This window comes from Astatotilapia calliptera, chromosome 23 (genome assembly GCF_900246225.1).
Source record: "Astatotilapia calliptera chromosome 23, fAstCal1.2, whole genome shotgun sequence".
Taxonomy (NCBI): domain Eukaryota; kingdom Metazoa; phylum Chordata; class Actinopteri; order Cichliformes; family Cichlidae; genus Astatotilapia; species Astatotilapia calliptera.
The window spans coordinates 8,822,273-8,846,063 of NC_039323.1; the positions used below are offsets into that span (position 1 = coordinate 8,822,273).

General features: G+C 39.8%; 1 protein-coding gene across 2 annotated transcripts in view; it reads left to right on the forward strand.

Annotated features, from left to right (window-relative positions):
• The window catches only part of prdm5 (PR domain containing 5), a 47,674-nt gene extending 24,267 nt beyond the window's left edge, over nt 1-23,407 (forward strand). The window contains exons 13-16 of one of the 2 annotated variants that reach the window (XM_026159323.1): nt 185-278; nt 10,991-11,076; nt 17,969-18,073; nt 21,636-23,407. In XM_026159323.1, the coding sequence (XP_026015108.1) occupies nt 185-278; nt 10,991-11,076; nt 17,969-18,073; nt 21,636-21,800 (450 nt within the window). In that variant the 3' untranslated portion in view covers nt 21,801-23,407. Of the gene's footprint in view, nt 1-184; nt 279-10,990; nt 11,077-17,968; nt 18,074-21,635 lie in introns of those variants that run through there. The other variant, XM_026159325.1, reaches the window with a different exon arrangement.
• The last annotated feature ends 384 nt before the right edge of the window (nt 23,408-23,791 follow it).

A 23,791-nucleotide genomic window follows, 5' to 3' on the forward strand; every position in this document is an offset into this window, starting at 1 on the left:
ATACAAGGAAACTAAGAACGCTGGGCCAACATGGCCCAGGACCATGACATGTTCTGACTTTGAAATCCAGTTATTACCATTGATCACATTTTACTTTGTAATGTAGCAAAGATGTTAAAATGTGAATTTTCTAAATTTTTTCCTTAACATCCACCATATGTCTCTTTTATCATTTCTCTGCCAGACACACACGGGGGAGAAGGAGAAGATCTGCCCATACTGCGGGCAAAAGTTCGCCAGCAACGGCACGCTAAGGGTCCACATCCGCAGCCATACAGGTCAGCGGCCCTCCGTGGTTCAGTGCTTTGTTAAATCGACTTTACAGCCGCTGCACCTGCATTGGAAGTTGCAGAGTAACATATCAGTTCAGATTAGTACAAACTGATTAATTTGCAGTGCTTTCATTTCACTGAACTTTGTTTCATTTACTTTATTTATGATTATATTAAAAAGGTTAGTGTTTATTTAAAGTGTTTGGTTGGAAATTTGTTACCAACGTTATTCCTGAATTGGTTGGAAGAAGAGGTGAGCGCCTTAAAGCAGGACATCAGAGGCAAGTGTGTGCTTGTTCAGAACTCAAATGCTTAATCAACAGGCTGAAGTCATACGCAGGTTGACAGCTAGCATAGCAAGGAATCCAAGCGAAGAGCAGGCAAAAGGTTAAATCCAGAAATCAGGTGAAAGTCATACACATGCAGAATGAGATGAAACAGGGAACTGTGTGGGAAAAATACACAAGGAAAAAACTAGAATAAAAATCAAGAGAGGAAGGAAACCACAAGCAAATTCCTGTGAAGTACAAAGGCAGTCTGGTAGGGAGCAAATGCAAGCAGGAGAGTCCATAGAGTTTTGATTACTGGGCATACGTGATACCATTTGGGAAGAAGGTGGGAAATGTAACCTTGCAGAACTTGCTCCATAGAGTTGCATGTCCTGGGAGATCATATAAATGTGCTTTAAAGTCAGATTGTGAAAACAGAGTTCACACTGTAGCTGTTTATTATCTTCACATGCATGACTTGGTGTCAGGATTTCTGCAAATGAATCCATCTTCTAGGTCACTCGTATGTGAAGTAATTAAAAAAAGCAGAAAATAGCAAAAAAGCATTACATCATGCACATATTTTATGGTTTTACTTTCTGAGCGCAAAGTTAGATGAGAAGATCAAAACCACTCTCGTGTTTGTAGTTAAATATGAAGCTACAACCAACAGCTGGGTAGCTAAGCTGAGCATACATAAACCCTGGAGTTAAGGACAAACAGCCTGGCACCGTCTCATGGTAACAAAATCCAACAATAAGCACCTGCAAAGTTCACCAACTGAACATGTTTTGTTTATGTTATCCATGTTCACAGCCAAGAATTAGTCTAGCACATACATTCTCATAAAACCACTACTTGTAGTTATTTTTGTGCACAATTAACAAATGACATGTCTTATAATCTGCTTGCTGTGGCTTTATATCGAATGCACCCACACGAGATAGATGTTGTCTCACAAACAGACCCGTTCCTCGTTTGTTCTTCATAGTATCCGTAGATCCTGTAGATCCAAACGCTCCTGTCCTCCCACCTTCGCTCTGCACATGTTACATCTAAGCAGTGAGATGGAGTGCATTTTAATGTTAGAAAATGGCAACGTGTTGGAGCGCTGGTTGCACTATCCTTTGCACCACCACAAAAATAAAGCCCTGCATGTTCATTAAACTGCCTTAAACTGGAAAGCTACACATTCCTGTGCGTTTCCTTACCAACAGACTGGTGCAGAGACCTGGCACGGCCACACACACACTTCTTGGCCTCACTCCCTCTTCTTCTTTCTGTCTGTCTCTGGAAATCTTCTTTTCCTCACTCCAACTTAAACTTCATCCACTGCTATTTTTTCCTCAGCCGTGTCCTCTTATTGTTGTCTGTCTATTTGAGCCTTACCTGTAGTAAGCGTCTTAAACTCAGTAAATGCAGTTTTTTATGAAGCCTACCTAATGTAATCAATGTTTAAACCCATTAAAGCTTCATCTTCCTTGTAGCGTTAGCTCCTCAAATTTAAAAATAATTTTAGGAATATTTGTGGAAGCCTGTTAGACTTTCTGTCCACCTGATGTATGTTTGAATTGCCATCCACAGACAAGCGTACCACGCTTTGTCAACAGCCCCCTTTGTATCTGTGTGTGCGTGCGCTGTGTTTGTGTGTTTGCGTACATGTGTATGTGCGAAGGACAAACCAACAGAAAGGGTGAATGTATACCAGTGTGGTCTGCAGCCCAGTCTGATCGTATTTATATAGAATAAACAAAAGAGAGGAATGCTGGGGGAGGGGTGGGAGCCTAGGGGACACCTAAAAGAAAGAAAGGAGGAAAGAGAGAAAAGACCACTCCAAGAAAGCATCTAGCCGGATGACCCTTGACCCCGACTAGCTGTAAATCTGTCCCCTCATTCTATAGGCCGGGTTTTTTGTTGTTGTTGTTATTTGTTGTGTTTTTGGGCAAAAGGGAAAAAAAAAAAAGCTCTGGTGAACAGCGTGAGTCGTTCCCTGAGCGACAACACTAACAAGAATCATCTTGTTCTCACACAGTGAAGAGTGATTTCACACAGCTCATGTAGCTCATCTGTGAATATGTAGATAAAATGAGCCTGTTAGTGTAAGTACAGATCTCCACAACCGCTTTCTGTTCCATGGGTGATCTCCTAAGAAGGCCACTAGCTGAGTTAGATGCCTGTAAATCGGCAGCTCCCCTGGATGGAAGGCGGGAAAGCTTGATCTTGTTTGTCTTTCCTGCTTCACAGGAACAAGACAGCATTGATTGTTTACCTGCTAAACACAGAGGACTTTGTAAGGATTCCTTGGAGATTTCCGTCCCGTATCACTTTACCATCAAACACTACGGAGCATTATGAGAGAAACAGGCGAATAACGAGGATAGAAAAAGTGTGAAATGGATTAAAGGGAAAATTGAAAGAAAATCAACCTGAGAGCATAAAATGTTTTGGAAGAGATGTAGCGCATATGTGACTTGGATTTAGTTTTAGTTTAATTTTGTTAGAACATCATGTTGGGCAAATTAGTTTTAGTGCCACAAAGACAGGCATCTTCTCACAGAGCACCCTTTATGAGATCACCCATAAAATGCGAGCTGTCAAAAAGCTGGATGAGGACGCTGTAGAAGTCTGTAGTCATGATGGATGTTTCTATCATTTTCTAAATTATTCTGTTTGGCCCTGTGATGGAGCGAATATGTTCTAATCCACATCACAGCTCAGTGAGAGCAGATTTTCCCACCACGTGTGCCATGAAGTGGTGAATAACCATAGTGGGGTCATGAAAATTATTTGTGCCAAGGGAAAATGTTGACAGAGCCCAGTGACTTGCTGTTATACTGACATCATAGGACATTTCAAGTTGGCAACGAGCAGTGTAAGCCCATGAGCTGCGTAACAACTAATTGGAGTGTCATTTTTAACCCTTTAAAAATGACACTCCAACAGTCAGACTTTTGACACGTGCACTGGTCTCCAGTGTACCATTCCTTTTTGACCATAAAGGAAATTGTGTTGTAAAATTAAGTTCATAATCACCCACATAACCAACTAATTACAAGCACATTTTTAATTAAATTTAACAAGAAGAAAGAAGACAACAAAACATGAGCTTTAAAGCTGACCTGACTTTTCCACATTTTCTGTCATACATAGTGTGTGCTCAGTAAAAATGGCCAGTTTTAAATAGTGATGTCAGCTTATGTGCAAAGGATCCCCTGTGAGCTAAAACATGAGCCTTCAGGTGCTCTAAATGCTTGCCGTTTTGCTCTATTTGATGTCAATTAGTGGGATTTTTGGGGTACATTTTAAACAGCACCCGTGTGCTCAAGGTTCTGCGTAAGATTTTGGCTTGAATATGTACAAGATTTCAGAAGTTTCCATTCCCAATTAAGAGTGAGGAATGATGTTCTGCTTGCAGAAGCCATGCGATAGAGGTAGCCCATCCAAAGAAAGATGACCTAGGCTACGCCTATACTAATCTGGATAAATTTGAAAAAGGTGTTTTCGTCTAAAAATGCACCACGTCCACACTATCGTTTTCAGTCATTTCTGAAGAGTTTTTCATCCACACTGAAACGACTGAAAACACTTACTTTCCCCGCGGATGCATGAAACGTAAGAGGATTCGACCTGCCTCATTTCAGTCTGCCGTTTATTTATGTTCCGGCTCTTTGAAACATCACGGCAAAATGTCAAGGAAAAGCACCGAGTTTTTTAAATAGACTGACAATGAGGTGGAGTTCTTGCTGCGAGTAACACAAGAGTACATAGTTGCAAAAGCGAGTGAGAATATAGACTGGGAGACGTACCAAATACACTGAAATTAACATTCCGTCTTCTTTGAAGAAAAGCTATGAGGAGCATGTACAAACTGATATCAATCTTTAATAGGGCTGAGAAAAATGGGGAAAAAACAAAACAACTGCCGTACAATGCCGTCCGCCATCTTAGTTGAATTGGTCACATGACTGCATCATATGACTAAAATGCGTCATCGTTTTTGAAAGCCTCCGTTTTTCACAATCCACACTGCAACACGAAAACAGCTTTCAAATGTATCCACTTTTGGGAGCGTTTTCAAAAAGCTCAGTTTTCCTTGACCAAAAACGCCGTCTCAGTGTGGAAGGCCAAAACGGAGAGAAAAAGATGTGTTTTCAAACGAAAACGTATTAGTGTGGACATGTCTTTAAAGGGAGGTTGGCGTTTAGGAACGTTTATTGTTGCCGTTGTCACCCTTACAAATGCTGCAGCCAGTTTGTTATTTATCGCAGTTTCAATTATCTATCAGTGTAGGTGCCTAGAGATTCCCAGATTACATAGTTGGAAACATCCTGAGAATGTGAGGAGGAAAAAAAACTCGGAACAAACATGGAATAATCTTGCTTCCTGTTTCATCTTTCTCTTTTCCTATACCACTGCTCATGCAGAGATCTTTATCTTAGTTACAGACATGATAGTTTTCACATGCAACAACTAATGTGGTGACCACAAACAAGGATTTAAAGGGTGGCTGCAGCACGCCAGGGAACAGCAGAAGATAAATAAGGATTAATTTGAACTGAAAATCATGTAAAACTACTCTTGTTGTTGGAGCTATAAGTGAGCGCAATAAGTCCTGTTTAAATGAGATGGGATGCATCAACACCACTATGTGTCACCTAGCACGATTGGGTTAAAAGGAACACATTAGCCCTAAATACCCTTAGATTAATCAAGTACTGGAACAGAACAAGGTTAAGCACACAGAGAGACATTGGAGAGAAGATTACTCTAATCAGATTTCTAATTTAAGCATCATCTTGTACGGCTTAAAGAAAACAAATAGTCAAGTTATTTGTAAGAGAGGGATCTTTCTTAGAGCTCCTTTTCTTAAAAAAATATATTTTCTGGTTGTGGTGCAGCTCGGTTCAGAGAACTAAGAAAAGCATCAAACCACCATAGCTGTCTTCATCTTTGTAGTTTTAGCTTTAATTTGTGTCATCTGGTTGGATAAATTAGATCTAAATAGATTAAATCACTGCCAGGCTTTGTGTGCGCACCGTCTGGTTATATGCATTTGTGTATGTTTTAATAATCCACATTAAAAATATGAAAATGATTCGCTAAACAGAAGCTTGACTTTAGCCCCTCATGCTGATAATAGATATTAATTAAGGCTTAAGTGACAAAACATCAATAACATTACATTTTTTCAGCTTACTGTAGCTTTTCTACTGTATGACTTATATCTATTTCCACAATCTGAGAGCCAGTAATCTAGTCTGCTAACTTAGTCTCTGGGGACAACTTTTAGGTTTTTGATATCAGTGGTCAAAGCTTCCTGTTTGACCTGTTGTTATAAATGTTGCTGTATTGTTATATTTAAATCATTGCCAGATAATAACCAATCAGTGTGCGGTTACATTTTGACAATCACAGTCCCTCTTTTGCTCACCGCACATATTGTGCGTCTCCATGCAACTTAATCGTGATTGGTCAGTAGAACTCACACTACAGGCTACAAATAGATACTTTGTATTCACAGGCGTGTATCTGCTTATGGAGATTACTCTTTTCATTAAGCACATTTACATACAAATAACCTGTTAATGTCATCATGTTTAACAGCTTGATGAACCCTGCCACGCCGACAATTTGAAAAGCCTGAGATCTCAGCCATGCAGGCCACCAGATAATCATTAGTGCCAAACACTGCATTCTAATATTAACAGGTTGTATACAGTAGATAATGTAAATACAGCTCTCTGTATATGGTTTCCACAGATGTAGAGCAAGGGCCAGTAAATGCTAGCATTTACTCAGAGGCGTGCGCTGCAGTTGTGTGCTCTGTATAACGTTGGTAAATCATTGCCACCTGAGTTTTGTAACATTTGTATAATTACACAGATGGCCGTGCCAGAAAACTAATATTCAGTGTGCTTTTTTTAAACACTGGGTTGCTGTAATAGAGATTGCCCCCTGGCACAAGATAAGAAAGGCTCTGTTCTTTGTACAAATAAGTTTCTCAGCGAGACCACAAATTATATTAGAAGCAATACACATAGTAATACTATAATGTTTTAACTTATACTATCCATACTGCTGGCACAGCTTGGAGGTTACTAATTGTCTTGATCATGGTATCATTTTTTATAGTAATTATATGCAGCCCATATTTTGATGTTTTTAAAGCTACACGTTTCAGCTTGTAGCGGTCTCATGCCAGAACAGCTGCCCCTGAACTGACATCTGGCAGAACTCTGGAATCACTGAACCTATTTACGTACAGATGACTTTGTTTGTCTTGACTGTGGTCATGGTTACAATCTTGTAAAGCAAAATCACCATGTAGTGAATTATTGTTTGTCTCGATGATGAATAGTACGTCACTGTTGCATGGGTGTTGAGATGGTTAATTTGGATTGAGGGCTTGGTTTTGAGGTACGTCTGGATCAGATCTGCACCATGTGTGGCGAGGCTCGGGCACGGACTCGTCTCGATAGAGGTACCTTGGTATGGTACTTTGAGCGAATTGTTTGAGGAAGTGGTGAAAACTTCTGAGCCCTTTGCTATAATGGAAAGGTCAAGTGTAAAAGTTGTTGGACGTTCCTATGGCTCATCAAAGGCAATCTCTTATCATCTTTAACACACTGATATCACGTTACCTCCCTGGCCCCTGTCGGCATGTGGCACAGAGCGGAGAGAAGGACAGCGGAGGGCCACTGTCTCCCCCAAACTGGAGGAAGCCAGGAATTAATTTCTGATGGACAGCGCTAATGTCTTTCAGACTGGAGCCCCGAAGCTACAAAGCATTCTCCATAACACGAACGCCGTGCGGCAGGCAAAACGACAAAGCCGACCATCTGCTAACCAGATACACGGCCGTATGCGCACACATATACAACGCACGAGGGGTGCCAAACGGATCGATTAGCAGACAAGGAGTGTGAGGGCCACAGCAGGGGGCTGGGGGAGACACCCAGGGTCAAAGAGATGGTGTACTGTTTCAGCACATGCTAAATCAGTTACCATCTCCACACACATAAAGCCCTGGCTCAGTGCTGCAGCCACCCCTCATAATCCCCAAACAATCTGGCTCAATCTGGAGAATAAGTGGAGGGTTTCTAGTTACAGTAACACTCGGCAGAACAGACGCTGAATAATAGAGACCAATGTTCCAAAGTTACTGCTTTGGTTTCCAAGTAGCATTTGTTTATTTCCTGTTCCGCTAAGAGATTGAGGGGTTCTTGTTTTAGTCCAATCAGACTGAAACCCTGGAAAAGCCTTGACTGTTGAACAGAACTGATTTTGAGTAGGGTGTTTGAAGAGACCATATTTATTACTGACCTCTTTTTAAAATATTGGATACCATCAATTAATCTGTTTGTAGTTTCTTGATGAAACACACATGTTCAGAACCAAACAATGTATAGGTTAAGTAGGTGAATTGGTATGCACTTGTAGCAACGCTCAGTGTTAGCAGGGTGTGGTTGTCTGTGCTGTATATTTGCTGACAATAGCCAGCTCCTGGGAGGGATGTGATCCAAGCTGCAGAGTACACTAGCACTCTGTGCTCTGGTGCTATTAGCACACTAATGCCTTCCCCAGGACTCCCCAAGGCTAGCGCTGGGCCTTAACCTGATACCACACATGCTACATAAGACATAGGGTTTGTTTGAAAACACATCTGGGATTCAGATTTTCCTGTTTGTCAACAAAAGGCCTCCTAGAGGCTGAAATTGCTCAGAAGGGGATTTTGGGACAGAATGCCGAGCTGCCCTCGTGCACATGTTTCAGTACGTGTAATCAGTTCACATATGTCACGTAAATCCTTTGCACACCAACCTGAGGTTACACGTTGTATTACTAGAGCGCTCTTCCTCATGCCTCTTTAAAGCTGTCTTGCGGATGGGTGGGTGGGGTTATGGTGTGTTTAGAGCCCAATTTGTATGTTTTGCACATGACAGCTGCTGTAGCTTTAATGTTGAAAGATGCAGGCTTTGTAGGATGTATTAAGAATAAAGCCCTCGACCTTCTGTTTTTGTAACTTAGTCTTTAGAAAATAATATAAAAAAATTGCCATACCTTGCCCAAGCTTTCATTGTTGAAACAGAGATGGACCTAATGGTAGAAACAGAAGCACAAAATCACCCCAACACAGTCCTGTTTATAGCGGTAGGATAATATTACTCGTCTATTCCCGAGATGGATTTTCTGATTTAATAAGCATCTCTGCATTTTGAATCCCACGGAAACACGGCTAATTAACCTTATTACTTAAAGGGGTAAAACATCTCCCCCATCAATAAAATTCCTTGCTTGCCTGTTCAACAATTATTCACTAAAGAGAGATTACTGTGAAGCTGATAAGAAATTAGATGCTTGTAGTGAAGAAATGAACAACAAATGTGTAGCTTTAGGTATCTGTTTTTGATAGCGTTTCATTAAATAGTACTGTGAGCACTTGCGGGCAGAAATATATATATATATATATATATATATATATATATATATATATATATATAAATTCAGCCAAGTTTCACATGGAGAAAAAAAATCCTGATCACTGTGATTTCCTGATGTATCTGTTTTCTAGACATAGGGGTGAATTTAATGTTTAGTTTGCAGAGTATGAATTAAATTAGGCAATAATGGAACCTGCATTTTTTGTCAGTTTTTGTACTGTATTATCCTGTCAGAATCTTTAATTTCAGCACAGTCCTATAGGTTACCTCATATCCCTTCTATAGATTAGAAATCCATTCTGTGACTCTTATCTGGCCCGTCGATCAGTGCAAGGTAAACAGATCCATGTGTCAGTGAACCGTTTGACTGACAGCTTGTCACTTTCTCTTTGTCATCAGCGGTGTGTGCTCAGATAGGATCTGCAGGAGGTTGGCTTAAATGTTTTTGATCCAACCAAGAGAAGCCACATTGCCTGTGATGTGCTCCTAAATGGTTGGCCAGTTGAAGCTAAGATAGCGAGCCAACACAAGCTTTAGCTCTGCAGTGGAAAGACAGTGTGCATCACAATGAATGAGAAGTTCTTCACCAGTAACCAGGTCAAATTTGTATTGGGGCAGGACAAAAACACAGTTTACTGAATAGGACAAAGGCAGCAGAATATATGAATAAGCAGGGGTAGTTTTAGACATCAAACCCAGCGTCGAGAAATGGTCAGAATGGGGAAAAAGTGATTTAAATGATTTTAACCTCCTAGGACCTGGCATTGACAAATGTGGACATCACATTTTGGGATGTCTAGACCAAAATACTAAATTTTGCTCTACAACGGCCTGATATCCACTTACGAGGACATTTTACTGCCACTGTTCTATTGAAATTTCAAATGAATGTCCTCTTATGTGGATCTCATTTTTCTCAGAGACAAAAATCAGGTAAAAAAAAAAAAATTCTGGAAATTCTTTGTTTTTACATTCATCAGGTCCCAAACAGCCCAAATAGCAAAGAGAATTTATTTTTTTTATTTTTTTATTTATTTTTTATTTTTTTCGCCTGTCCCATTTGGTTCTTTAGCCATCAGAATTGTTGTCTGAAGACCAACAAGGATACCCAATGGATTTACTTTGCCAAATGGATCATCGTGGCATTGCCGTATTGGTCCATTTGGTCGATCTTTGTTTTTATTATTTATTATATTTTATTTTCAGATGTTATAGACGGGACAGACACAGCAAAGAGAATTTAAAAATGCATGCCATGTAAGAGTTGGGGTCTTAGGAGGTTAAACATGACATGGCTGTTTTTTGTCTGAGTATTTCAGAATCTGCTGATCTACTACGAATTTTACTGTAAATCATCTTTAGGGTTTACAGAGAATAGTCTAAAAAAGACTAAATCTCTGGGTGAAAATGCCTTCTTGATGTCAGAGGTCAGAGGAAGAATGGTTAGACTGCTTTTAGCTAATAGCCAGGCAACAGCAACTGAAATAACCACATGTTACAATCAAGGTATGCAGAAGAGCTTCAAATAAACAGCATATTTAACCTAGACGCACATGAGCTACAGCATGAGAAGACAACACCTGGTGCTACTCTACTCCTGTCAGCTAAAATCAATCACAAGTTAGGCAAATGAACCTGTCGATATCTGATGACTCCACTGTAGTTTTCACAGTTTCCAAAGCCATCCACTGGGCCAGATTAGTCACATGTTTGATGGTCCCAATTAAAGGCTGTACACAAAGTAGTTACTTTCATGCCATTTATTTGCATGTGCAAGAACTAACTGCACTAGTTCTTGCACTGATGGTAGCTGTATCTCCCGACCTCTGTGCTGCTAGCGCTAGCCTTAAAGTGAGCAGCATACGTGTTCTTTCATATTTTCTTTGTGGGGTTCTTTACAAGTGATGCCTTACTGATATACGTACGAGTTTCAAAAACTGTTTACTCCTCTGTGATGCCATATCAAATTCATATACATATATGATGTATTATGGTGTTCCTTTCCTAGGTGAGCGCCCATATCAGTGTCCTTACTGTGACAAAGCATTTAGCAAGAACGATGGCCTGAAGATGCACATCCGCACACACACTCGTGTAAGTTTTTCCATTTCTTACTGAATTTTTCTTTCCTGTCTTTCCTAGTTTTGTATTGTTCGTTAATACTAACCATTGTACACGAAATGAAGCTGTTATACTCTTGGCTGTCACAGACAAAAGCTGACTGTTGTGGATGAATTATGGCGATGCCCAAAGAGCGGTTTCCAGACCTTTACCTTGTTTGCGTGTATTGTTTTGCCTTTTGTAGTATTTTTATGACTAATTTATGGCTGGCACAAACAAAAGATGTCCTTCTTTATATGTCCCATCCCACATTTTGAGACAATCCCCCCCCAATTTTCTCAAATGTGGGACATTCTATAGCACATGCACTTTTCTAAAGTCTGGCTTTTAAGATAAGATAAGATAACCTTTATTAGTCCCACACGTGGGAAATTTGTTTTGTCACAGCAGGAAGTGGACAGTGCAAAAGTTATGACGCAAAAATTAGAATACAATAAGAATAAATACAGTACACAGCTGTACAGAATAGAATAAAATAATATACTATATACAGTAGAATAAAATAGAATAAAAATATACAATAAGATAACCTATTTACCTATAAAGGGAAAGCTTTTTACCCCTCAGCTGTCACCCTGTTGGGCAAAAAACAACATAGAAGTTTTAAATTGATACCTTAGGTGTATCAGCTAAAAATGTTAGACATGTTTGAATCTCAATGAACTCAACTTTAAGGTCAGATACAAAGTCTCCTCAAAATCTTGTGAATGCAGCATCTCGAGAAGGAAGTGACCTTGAATTTGGAAGTTTATACTATAGGTGCATCTACTAGGAGGCTGAGGGGTACTACAGACTGCCAGTACTTTTATTATAGTCAGAAAGTTAGTCTGTCTAATGCCACCAAGGAAATGTCCAAATAACCAAAAAAGCTGTGCAGATTTTGTTGAATATCATGGAAACAACAAGTTATTTTTCAGTTTTACACAAGGGAAAGCACTGTGTGAGGAGACTCGGCATATGTGTGTCATAATTGGATACAATTCTTAGATATGGCTCAAAAAAGGTGTGTCAGTCTATGGATACTTTCAAACTGAAACCCAAAAGTGTTATTAAACAGAAAAGCAGCAATAATATATTTGGACTGTCTGGTAAAATGGACAACTTATTGGTTTTTTTAGGTTAGATATGAACATTTCAGACTCTTTCAGCCTTGTTGACGTGTCCAACTTTGTCCCACACAAACAGGGTTTGACGAACATTTTAGTTTGTAGGATCTGGTCACCCTAGATTGTGCAGTTTTATCAGCCTGTTATCAAGTAGTTGATATGTGTGCGTGTGAGTTGTACCTGCATAGTTGATGAATGCAGCTTGCTAACCAAGTTAGCTAGCGGTAAATGATAAATTAGCATTCTAGCCTATAAGGTAACTTAAGTCCAAAACAAAATAAAACCAACATGGCAGCAACCGAATGTTAATTCTGAGAAGCCACCATCTCTATGCCTACCTTTTATACCGTCTATATTTAGTGATACAGTGGAACCCCGACTTATGAATACCCCATTTCCATTTAATGAAAAATTCAAGTTACGAAGGCACTTAACAGCAATATTTCTGCCCGTGTTACGGCAAAATGCCCACGTAACGAAATCCGCTGGCTCTGATTGGCTGAGCCCAGAATGCCTTCCGAATCATGTGACAACCCCTTGGCTTTCGTACTTGCGCTTCGCTGTTCCACTTGAACGAAGTATTGTTGTTGCAGTTAGCAATTAGCCTATAGCCTATCGTTCACTCAAAAGGAGCGATGGGTGCTTCGACTTACAAAAGACCCTCGGGAACGATTTAATTTCGTAAGTCGGGGTTCCACTGTAGTTTTGAAACAGTGGTCGTTTGTCTCAAAGTTGCCCAGAGAAAAATTTCCTAGAAAAAGCTGCACTTGGTTGGCCTAGTTAGCACTTGCTGTATATTTTAGTGCTACATCCCAGAGCAAATCTTTTGCCCAACTTCAGAGTTGTGTGGCTCCACGTCCGGCCATCAGACACCTTAACATTCTTTCTTTGCTAGATTTTGGCTACGTTCACACTGCAGGTCTTAATGCTCAATTCCGATTTTTTTGATCAAATCCGATTTTTTTCTGTCTGCTTGTTCACGCTACAAATAAAATGCGACAGCAAACGCGCTCTAGTGTGAACGCTCAAAGCGGCCCGCATGCGCAAAAGAAGACGTCACTCACAACGCGCTCTGTTTAGACCCAGAGCAAACAGTATTATTTAACTGATGGCTGTTAATATAAAGACTTTGGACTTTACGTTTCCCAATTTTTGCTTTAAGTTATTTTGTTATTTACATAATAATGTAAATAACCTAATAATTATCCTTATTGCTGTTTTAGAGAGGAGCGGTGCTTCAAAGGATAGTTGGTGATTTCTGTCAGAATCTGCAGATTATACAGTACAAATAAAATGTTCACGTTGTCTTCCCAACAGTTTCACTAACATCTACACGGGATGGCCAGGAAGCGTTCACGATGTCTTCTCCGGCGCTGATAATTAGCATCTGTCTTGTGTCAGTGACGTAAAAGATGGATTTAATGCGACATAACCATTCAAACAGCGGTCGCTTTCTAAAACATCGGATATGTATCGGATTCAGTACCGCATACGAAAGTGACCCAGATCGGATTTGAAAATATCGGATTTGTGCCGTTCACACTGTCACACCATGATCGGATATGGGTCGCATAGGATCAAAAAAATCGGATTTGATGCGCTTTCGCCTGCAGTGTGAACGTAGCCTTTGTCAGGCCATTGTCTGCTGCCAGTTAACGCATAATTACACCTCTGTCAGTGGTTTGCCATTCTCCAGAAGACATAATCTTTGCTTGTCTGTCTGTGAGGTTTTTTTTAGGTTCACTGATATTATTAACACGCCAACCAGGTGGCTGGTACTATTCTTTTTGACCTCAAAAAGTAAATAGATCAGCATATGTGATGTCTGCTTAATAGACATTTGACCTGCCATGCATAATTCAGACGGATTAGATAAAGGATGATAAGACAGTGAATAGGTGCAGACACAGAAAGAGTGAATGGGATGCCGGCTCTGTTCCACGGTTACCTTGAGCGCACACTTTGGGTTTTTCTTTTGTGTACCACTGTGTAAAGTGCAGCGTTTGCATGAAGAATGAATTAACTCTCACACACCTTGCCTAATGCAAGATAGTGTGAGAACTCCGTGTCTAACATATGTGACTTTCCCAGTAAATTTAATTATAAGGCAATAACCACCAGTTTCATAATTTGTCCAGTAAGGCCTATGGATAAAAAGGCAGCAGTGGTGTAGTGAAGACAGGAGAGAGAATTGGAAAAATAATGCTTGCACTTTGCTTTGAACACATTCAGAGATTTTTTTTTTTTACTTCATTATAAACAGACACAGCTGTTTGAGGATGTAGAAAATTCATAACAAGCATTTGTTTTATGGTGTGAACATGTAATTGCAAAATGAGGCCATGTTTGGGATGGAGAAAAGAAAAGGTAGGCTTCCCTCTAAATGTCATGAGGTCATTTCCTGTGCTGGGACACGGCTCATTTTCCTGCGTCATTTCTCAACCCACTAAAGTTCTCTGCCAAAGCGACACTTTCCATGCGCTCTTTGTAACCATCTGGATGTGTGCGTTAGTGTCACTTTTGACGAATGAGACCTAATATGCGTTTCATCATAGACTTCCATCATCAGTTTATACAACTCTGACTGTGACAATCGAAGCCTGTCAGCATAGTTAATTTCAAAGATTTGTTCTTCTTTAATGCTGTCCAGAGCACATCGCTCTGTTACACTGTGCCGATAATGAAGGTAACCTGCCCAGGTTGCTGTGACTCCGTAAGAACATGCAGGTATGATTTTGTAGCGTGCAGCTGATTAAACTGACTGATGTTTTGTTCCCAGCGTCCCAGATCTGCCTTCGCTCACAGCGCTCGGAGAAATGGGCTGAACAGTTACACACAGCAGAGGCAGATGAAGTCACTGTTGAGAAAAATTAATGTCATTTGGCTGAAAGAGCTGCAGCTCACTGTTAATGTACAGATGATGTGAGATGGATGTGACTGGAGATTGTGTGATTTGTGTTTATACCGCAAACCACATCATCTGCAAACCAAAATGGAACACGTCTGATGACGATATTTTGGAAGTTAAAGGATTTTTAAAACAATTTTGATCTTCAATGAAAACTGATATGGCTGTTTGTTCTGTGGTTACAGAAACACTAGCCAGTCATCTTTCAGCCATATGGAATAGAATTTCCAATTCCCCAGTTTCCTATTTTCTAAATGCTAATGCTTTATATGTAAGTTTAATAAGACTAATGTGTCACACTAAGGTTTACTCATGAAATTAGCCCCTTTCACTTTTTCCCAAAAGGCAAAAGCTTTACCTGATTCATGCGTGAGTCTCAGAGGTGATCTATTATGCCTTTCTTTAGTTTCTGTTAATATGTATTGTGCCAGTGTGGATGCTCATACTAAACATGGCCAAGTTTCAAAAAGTGAGGTCTGTAAATGTACAGTTAATTAATGTGAGAAATACAGTACATTAAAAAAATAGATAGAATTAAAAATGAATAAAATTAAATGGAGTTGAGTTAAAACTGTTTGTTTAAGATAGCGGATGACCTGAGTGGGTGCATCAAGCTCAATTAGTCATTCATTCATACACGCATTCATCCATCCACTAACAGTGCCGGTCTCAACCTTTCTCTCCTTGGACATCTCCTCCAGCTCATCCAGGAGCTACACTCAGGCACTCTCAAGCCAGCTAAGAGATATAATTTCTCCAGCGTGTCCTGGTTCTGAATTATTTATCTTTCGGATTCATCTTCCATTCAAAAGATAAATAAAGAATAACTTTAATAATTAATCATGCAAAGCTACTCTAGTAGAGATCAAGAAAAAGCTAGAGCTATGCTTGTCATTTTGATAATGTCACCACCTTTATAATTAAAACAATTTTAAGTTAAACCACAAAATGAACGATGTTGAATACATTCAGTTTCTCCTTGTTTTCTGGGCAACATCTTAATCAAGTCAGTTTTTGCACATTAACTCAAAGCTGACACTGCACCTTTGCAAATTTTTTGGACCGACTAATATTGATTAAAGCCATAATATCATAAAAACCTGGGTGAAATTTCTTGTTTTTGGCATTTCACTGTGAACCACAATAATACAATCTTGTTGTGGTTCTAGACAAAAAAGGACAGCGCATGTTTGCACAAAAGAACACGGCACTCCATCCAGTATTTGTTAAGATATTCCGTTCTCGATCAAAGGAGAGGAAAAAAACAACCAAGCAGACAGACTGGCAGACTGACACAGCCTGGAGCCGTGCTGCTAGCATGTCTGAAAACCATTCAAACCTACAATGGGCTGTTTGTTGATATCTGGTTGGAGCCTGAAGCCTAATAGAGTACAACAACGTGCCGTTGGCATGCTGCTTTACAAATACCAGCTTTTCAAATGTCATACGAGAAGATGTGCTCTGTCGGAGTAATTAAACGAGACTCCATCCTTGCATGTATAGATGTGCACATTTTTGGAGAGTGGTCAGATCCAGAAGAATGGCCAGGTCAGATGTCAAAGGGGGAACAGCTGCTGAACAGTGAAGGCCACCAGGTACAGATGTTCAATGTTACCGGGGTCGTAGTGATGCATTCTGGGTACACCACATCACCTAAGTCCATCCATGTGTTTCGGGACCTTTGAACACTGACCTTTTCAGTCTTTCATAGAAGAACCCTCCTCCCCTGATGGAAAAAGAAGTGAACTTGTTATGGCTGCAGGTTTAAGTGGAAATTTGCATCACACTGATCAAGACAGAGTTTGTTTCCTTGAGACGGCGGTCTCTCGCCCACACACACACACACACACACACACACACACACACACACACACACACACACACACACACACACACACACACACAGATCCAGCTTTATCGTCCCTTTTATTCAGTCACATTCACACAAACTGTTGCATACTTAAAGCCGCTCATGCAGTGGACCTGATCTTTACCTCCTTTTGTGTCCTGTGTCATTGGGCGCTCCTTGCCCCGCCCACATGATAGTGCCTTTCCCAGGACCCTAACTTCCTGCATTCACCCTGTTCCCATGACAACTAAGCTTTAAATGGGTAGAGTCGCTGCTATCAGCCAGACTCGTCAAAAACAGCTTTCCAAAGAGTGACACTGGGAAACAGCTCCTCGCTATCTACATGCGTCTTACTTCTCTTCAAGTCTTTTAGGTGTCACCGCCGTTTCCCCTCGAAGTGGGGAGCACACGCCTACCGTTCGACTGTACATACACACACAGGCATACTTGGGAGATTTTTGTGAACACACCCACTGTGATATAGCAGCTTTGACTGACAGTGAGACAGGCCTCCGAAAGGCATAGAGGAAATGTTCTTCGGTAAACCGATGAGGTGTGGAGACGCAGGAGTGATATTCTACAGCCCCAGAGTGCCAGTGCACTGATACGCGTTCAAAGAGATTTTCTCTCCTTTGTTTTCCTTTCTCTTTTGAGGAATCCATGTGTTTTTGATGGCCTCTATGGTGCTCATTTCCTCTCTACTGCAGGCACTGTACAATCTTTCATTTCATATCTTCATAAACGCACAGGGAGACCGCTGTGGTGTGAAGTGAGAAAACATCAGTGCGTGAAGGTGAATGTATGTGTTTCCACATCTTATTGTGTTTTCCACTGTGCTGTGCATGCCTGTTTGTACATATGTCTGTCATTACACTTTTCCCTCCAGATTTTGTCCATATGTGACCAAAGCTGGTGAATTATTGTTTAATGTATATTTCTGCTGTACACTGACAGACAAAGTGCCCTCTTTAAATTTGTGCTTTTGTGTGTTTTTCACTGCAGGAGAAGCCGTATAAATGCAGCGAGTGCAACAAGGCCTTCAGTCAGAAACGAGGACTGGACGAGCACATGAGGACTCACACAGGAGAGAAGCCTTTTCAATGTGATGTGAGTGCGCAGCTCTGTGGAACACTGCAACTGCCTAAAATATATAAATTGACTCAGTAAATTAATTATAGCTATAAATGTGCCTAAAGAATTAAAAGAAAAATAAATTCAACTAATTATTCATCATTTATTTCAACTTTGTGTCTATTGGTTGACTGATGCGAGCATCACAACAGAAATGGAAAATTAATAAAAATAAATACAAAGGAAATTTACTCAAAAAGAAAATAAATGGGGGAGTTATTACAACATTTATTTTCCCAAAAAACAAGTTAAACCAGAAATATCAATTTATGTCATATCTAATTCTTAATTTAATTACATTTTAAACAATTTATTGGTCTTTTTAAAAAAATTTGGCGGTTTTGGTCCTCCGTACCATCAACCACTGTCTGTTCTTTCTTGTTTTGCTGGCATAGGGCCAGATGTGTGGAAGAGTTGGGGCTCAGTTAGAGGCAGATAGCGATCTTTCTTCTTTAGAGGGGCCCAGTGGGCTGATTCACATAAACACATTTAGAGGATCAGAGGGAGAAATTACTCTCTGCTTATAATGCTGCAGGAGTAATAATTATTCTCAGAGATTGAGGAGAGAACACGCGACAGAATTTGTTTTTAGTGTTTGGAAAAATTTTCTCCCTGCTTTTGTTTTTGTCCAATTTTGTGTTTTCTGTTTTTCATTTATAAAGCCACAACTGTCCTGGAAGTTGAACTCGCCGAACTATGGTGCTGGCTAAACAATACAGGGGTCTGGGTTGCAGGACACCTTTAAACATTATTAACATTGCGATTGCTTTTTTATTCCCAAGCAACGGTTTGCAGACTTTGAAAAGAAAGTTATTTTGTTGGAGCTTTTTCTGTTGATTTGACCTGGTCACAGAGACACTCATTCATGTAAGCCGCTTCTGCTAGTCATAACAGTCCAATCTGTACACACAGATGCTACACATATTTTTTTGGTTTAGTGTGACTAACACTTTCCAAGAACATCATTATCTCTCATGTCTATCGTGAATAAATATACATAAGTCTCTTTGAAATCACAGAAAAAGAGATGTTATTTAAAACTTGCCTAATAATTGTGAGGTTTTCAAGGGATTTCAGTATGAAAAGCAGTTACTGTTTCTTGTTTATTCGTCAGTACACAACAAACAGGAGCTGAAAATGCCTTTTTTCAAAATTAGGAATGTAACTCTGAAAGCGAAATCATGACACAAATCTTCACCGACTCATCAAGCAGGTCCATTTTCCCATGTGACAACTCCCTTAACTCCCTATTTTCTTTGCTTTCATTACCTTCATATTACCTTCACAATGGAGCCATCAATATGACATTGATGTATTAAAAAGTGCAGCAACTTGGTACATAAATATAAACATACATAAAACAGTAAGAGGATTAGGTGACAGAGACATATCAGTAGGATCATGTGACAGCCACGGCAGAGAAACAAAGGGGTTGCGTCACTGCTTCAGCAAGCGTCAGCAAATCATTCATCCATCCATCCACAGTTGTGGTCTGAAGTTTCCATACACTCATCACGAGCCTGAATGTCATGTTAATTTGGGGCTTTTAATGACTTCTTTGAACTGTGCTTTCTCCAGGGTGGAATGATTATACAGCATATATTTTTAATTACTAAAAAACAAATTTGAATTTATTGGGGATTTTAATTAATCCACACAGGGTCAAAAGTATAGATAGACACTGCAATATATACATACATCCCCCCTAATATTTGGTTAAATGCCCTTTAGCAAGACAGTTTTGTTAGCCATTAACAAACTTCTGGCAGAATTTTGGTTGGATATTTGACCACTAAGTCATTTAAGCTGGCTGTATCCTGGGTGAATTTGGTGGTGGTCAGCGGCAGAGGCCTGTCTGACCCCCACCTGCCAAAAATGGCTACAGGGATATGAAATGAGAAACAGTAAGAATTAGTAACCTGCATTATATAATAAAGATAAACCATGGCATGTTTTCATGTTGCTTACACTAGTTTTCCATGTGGAGTTGATAATGCATATTTAAATCATTCTAGTCTTGTGAAATATGAATGTTTATTTCTTATGCAAATTTATTTTAGCCTAAAGTTCAACAAAAACATGGCCTGTTACAGTAGACCCTAAAAATGCTACCATTGGGCTCAAGTTGAAGCAAATATTGAGCAAACTTATGCTATGTATAAAGAAAATAAAACAACACAATCACAGGAAATACAGGAAAAAGCTCAACACTAAGAAATAAGGTGAGTGATCTAACTAAAAAGAGACACTGACTAAAACTGCTACAAAACCAAAACTATGATAATAATACGACTCGCATGGATTTTCCCTGTGCTGAAAGTCTTCAAGGCAAAAGCTCAGAAGATTTCAAACTGATGCAACTTCTGTTATCCCGTTTTTGTTGACTTTTGATGTGGACGCTGAAGTCACGCAGAGTACTTTAAGCTCGTAACTGTAGATTCCAAGCATGTCTTATTCAAACAAAGCTTAAAGCACCAGTCTGGATTCCTAAATTATCATTTGAGCTTTAACACGCCACTAATCCTCTATCCACAAGATCATTGAATTCTAAAACAGCATATGCGCCCATATTCACTGAGAATCATCTACAGTTGTCGTTTGAGGACACACAATCAGTATCCCATTCATCTCCGGTGAAGCATCACTGGAACGTGTCTCTCGGCAACATCAAGCGTTCATCTGGATCCTTTTTCCCAGCTTTGGAAGAAATAATTCAACATATAAACTATTAGAAATAATAGAAATAACATGTGGATTTTATTTTGGGGTGGATTTTGAGTCAGACAAAGAGATCACACAGTCCCAGGAACATTTTCCAGACGAGCTGGAGGGGTTCTGAATGCAGCGTCTGTCAAACCAGCATTAAAATGTTGTCGAAGCATCAAGCAACATCTGGGATACCATGAGAAGTGGAGGCCCCTCTCTCTCTCTCGCTCTCATCAGCTGCTGTCCTTCTTTCACTTTGCAAAATTGAAAATATTTTTCCTGACACAGCAGCAGATTTATAGATTGCTGGAGCAACATAAATGACAACATGATAGCGCATCAATGAAAATGTGGAAGTCCACCTGATAAACTATTGGAATGGTATCATGTGATGGTTCTGCTGTTTTCATTCATAGCTTCTATATTTGCCGTTCACCCACAGATGTAAGCTGTCTGTGAGATTTTCTGAATGTAATTCATAGCGCTGACGTTCTTCGCAGATGGAGCGAGGAGGACACATGCTGCGATTCTCCAAGCTGTATGTTAAACTGCAGCTGAACGCCAGCCATTGGCGGATTATCCTGATTGATAGAGGGCCCTGAAGTCATTTGTACAGTGTAAAATGCCTCATTTAAGATGGATGTTAAGTTGCGTGCATCCCCCCTCCCCCTGCTACCAGTGTGGAGAAAAGAGACGTTTCTGTTGCCAAGTGCGTGTCCCATTTTTGTTGCACCGAGGCTCTACAGTGAGCAGATATTGCCAGATTTAAATAAAGTGTGTTTAAATAGTGTAATTATGACTCCTATAATCCTCTATTTGTTGTTTTCTGTAGGTCTGCGACCTTTCATTCAGCTTGAAGAAGATGCTCAGCAGGCACAAGCTGACGCACAACCCCAACCGACCGATGGCAGAGTGCCAGCTGTGCCACAAGAAGTTCACCAGGAACGACTACCTCAAAGTCCATATGGAGAATGTCCACGGGGAAACGGAGAGTTAGAGCCAATTAAGGAAGCACTGGCTAAAAACGAGATCTTATTCTTCAGATAAACTTAAGTCTTGTGCTCTAAGATGATATGCAGATAGAAAGATAGCAGAAATGTTGCTAATAATGATACATGCATGTAGGACATGGAAAAGATTAAGGCGAGTATTTCAAAATTGAAACATTGACTGTGTATTTGTACTTTCTTTCGGTCATACTGTTTCCATATTGTTTTTGGAGATCTGAACAAACAGAATCCCAGATATGTTTGATCTGCCTCCGGAGCCTCTGTGTCTGCTCCGGTCTTTCTGAACTCTAACCAGTGTTACTGTACATACTGCCACAACATGACCCATTCCACTGTTCTCTGAATACCTTACTGTACAGTTGTGGCCAGTTGCCAAATGATGAAGACAAGTTGTGACCAAAAACTTTTCTGTGCACTTTAGTTTTATCTGTACACTTTCTACATATTTTCCTGTTGGGAGGCTAAACCCTTTTGTTCAGGAGGCAAAACAAAGCATGGGTCTCAAGGGCAGAAAAATAAAGCCAGCGAAGTGACAAAAACTGCAGGCCTCGGCTAAAATTGTTTAGCTAAATGGAGCCACTAAACTAGATTCTGACCATATTTGTGGTGTTGGTGCTGTTTTGAGTATTTGAATACATTTATCTGACAAATTTCACAGCCTGGTCTGTGGCAGAGAAGTGTATTTCACTTTTGGTGAGTAAAATCTAGTAGTTTATTAATTTATCGATATCCATAATCTATGGATTTGAATGTCAACTTAACACTTTAGTCTTTCACCCAAATATTGTCGTTTTTGGCTCCAAAAAATAACAAACTCTAGTAGCCATAATGGTGAATTACAGGCCTTAAAACAGGACAATGATTGGTGTCAAGATGTCCATGTCAGTTGTTTTTTATGCAGACTTTCTATTGAGCTTTATGGTTCCTATAGCAACACAGAGCACAGGCCAGAAGTCTTATTTAAATTAATAAACACAAAAAATTCATTCATTCACTTCATGTTTTACTGATTTAAATGGAAGATTATATGTAAAGATGAAAATACAAGGCACAGGTCCAAACCTGTTCAGATGTACTGTACTTTTTAGAAGCATGCTATAGCATTATGAGTTCTGAAAATGCCTAGAAAATCTGAAATAGGTCCTAAATAGTTTTTACACAATAGCTGTAAACATATTGCTATTGCATCTTTCTTGAAATCTGTTTTTGGATGAATGTGTTGGGTGTGACCTTCATCTTTACCTTGAGGAATGGGTTGAGCAGTTCCTTCGTTTCCCACACCTTGTTGTATGAAAACCAGCGGTGCTTAAAGCCTGTTAGCATACCTGTGTCACAGATTCTGGACAAATGTTTCCCAAATCTGGGGCAAATAAAAAATGCAAAGTACTGTTTCTGTTGATTCTGGTAATGATTTGTAGAGTATGGTTTCATATAAATGTCCCAAGGGTTTTGTGCCTTAAAATATGTGTTTACATTGTTCTTTTTTAAATCATTGTTCAAACCAGAACTTCATGCATTTCAATAAAAGTGCACTTCTTTTCTGTTTTTTCCATCTACTTCCATTTGCTCCTTCAATTACTCCCCATTTGATTAATGCCCATTTTCCAGCAGTTTATTCTGAGACTGTGAATTGTCACTTCACACCTTTGTATTTTAAAATGTATAAAACCTCATCACCTATGAAACATCCATTTCCTCTACTCTTTGTAATTATGTGTTTGTAGATTGTTGACATTAAGGTGGGGGTGGGTACAAGGAAAAAGAGGCTTTGAGAGTTGATTAAAAGTGTTCAGTTCTCGTTGTTAATCTATCCCCTATTCTTAGGTTGGCAGTCTGCTGGGAGTGAAGGCTAATTAAGGCTTTTTTTTTTCCCTTTCTGAAGCCACAGTCACCACTTGCCTGATCTGTAAAACCACACACTAAAGAGTGCCTCTGATGGTTTCTCTCTGTGGATGTAGGGACTCTTTCTCACATCTGT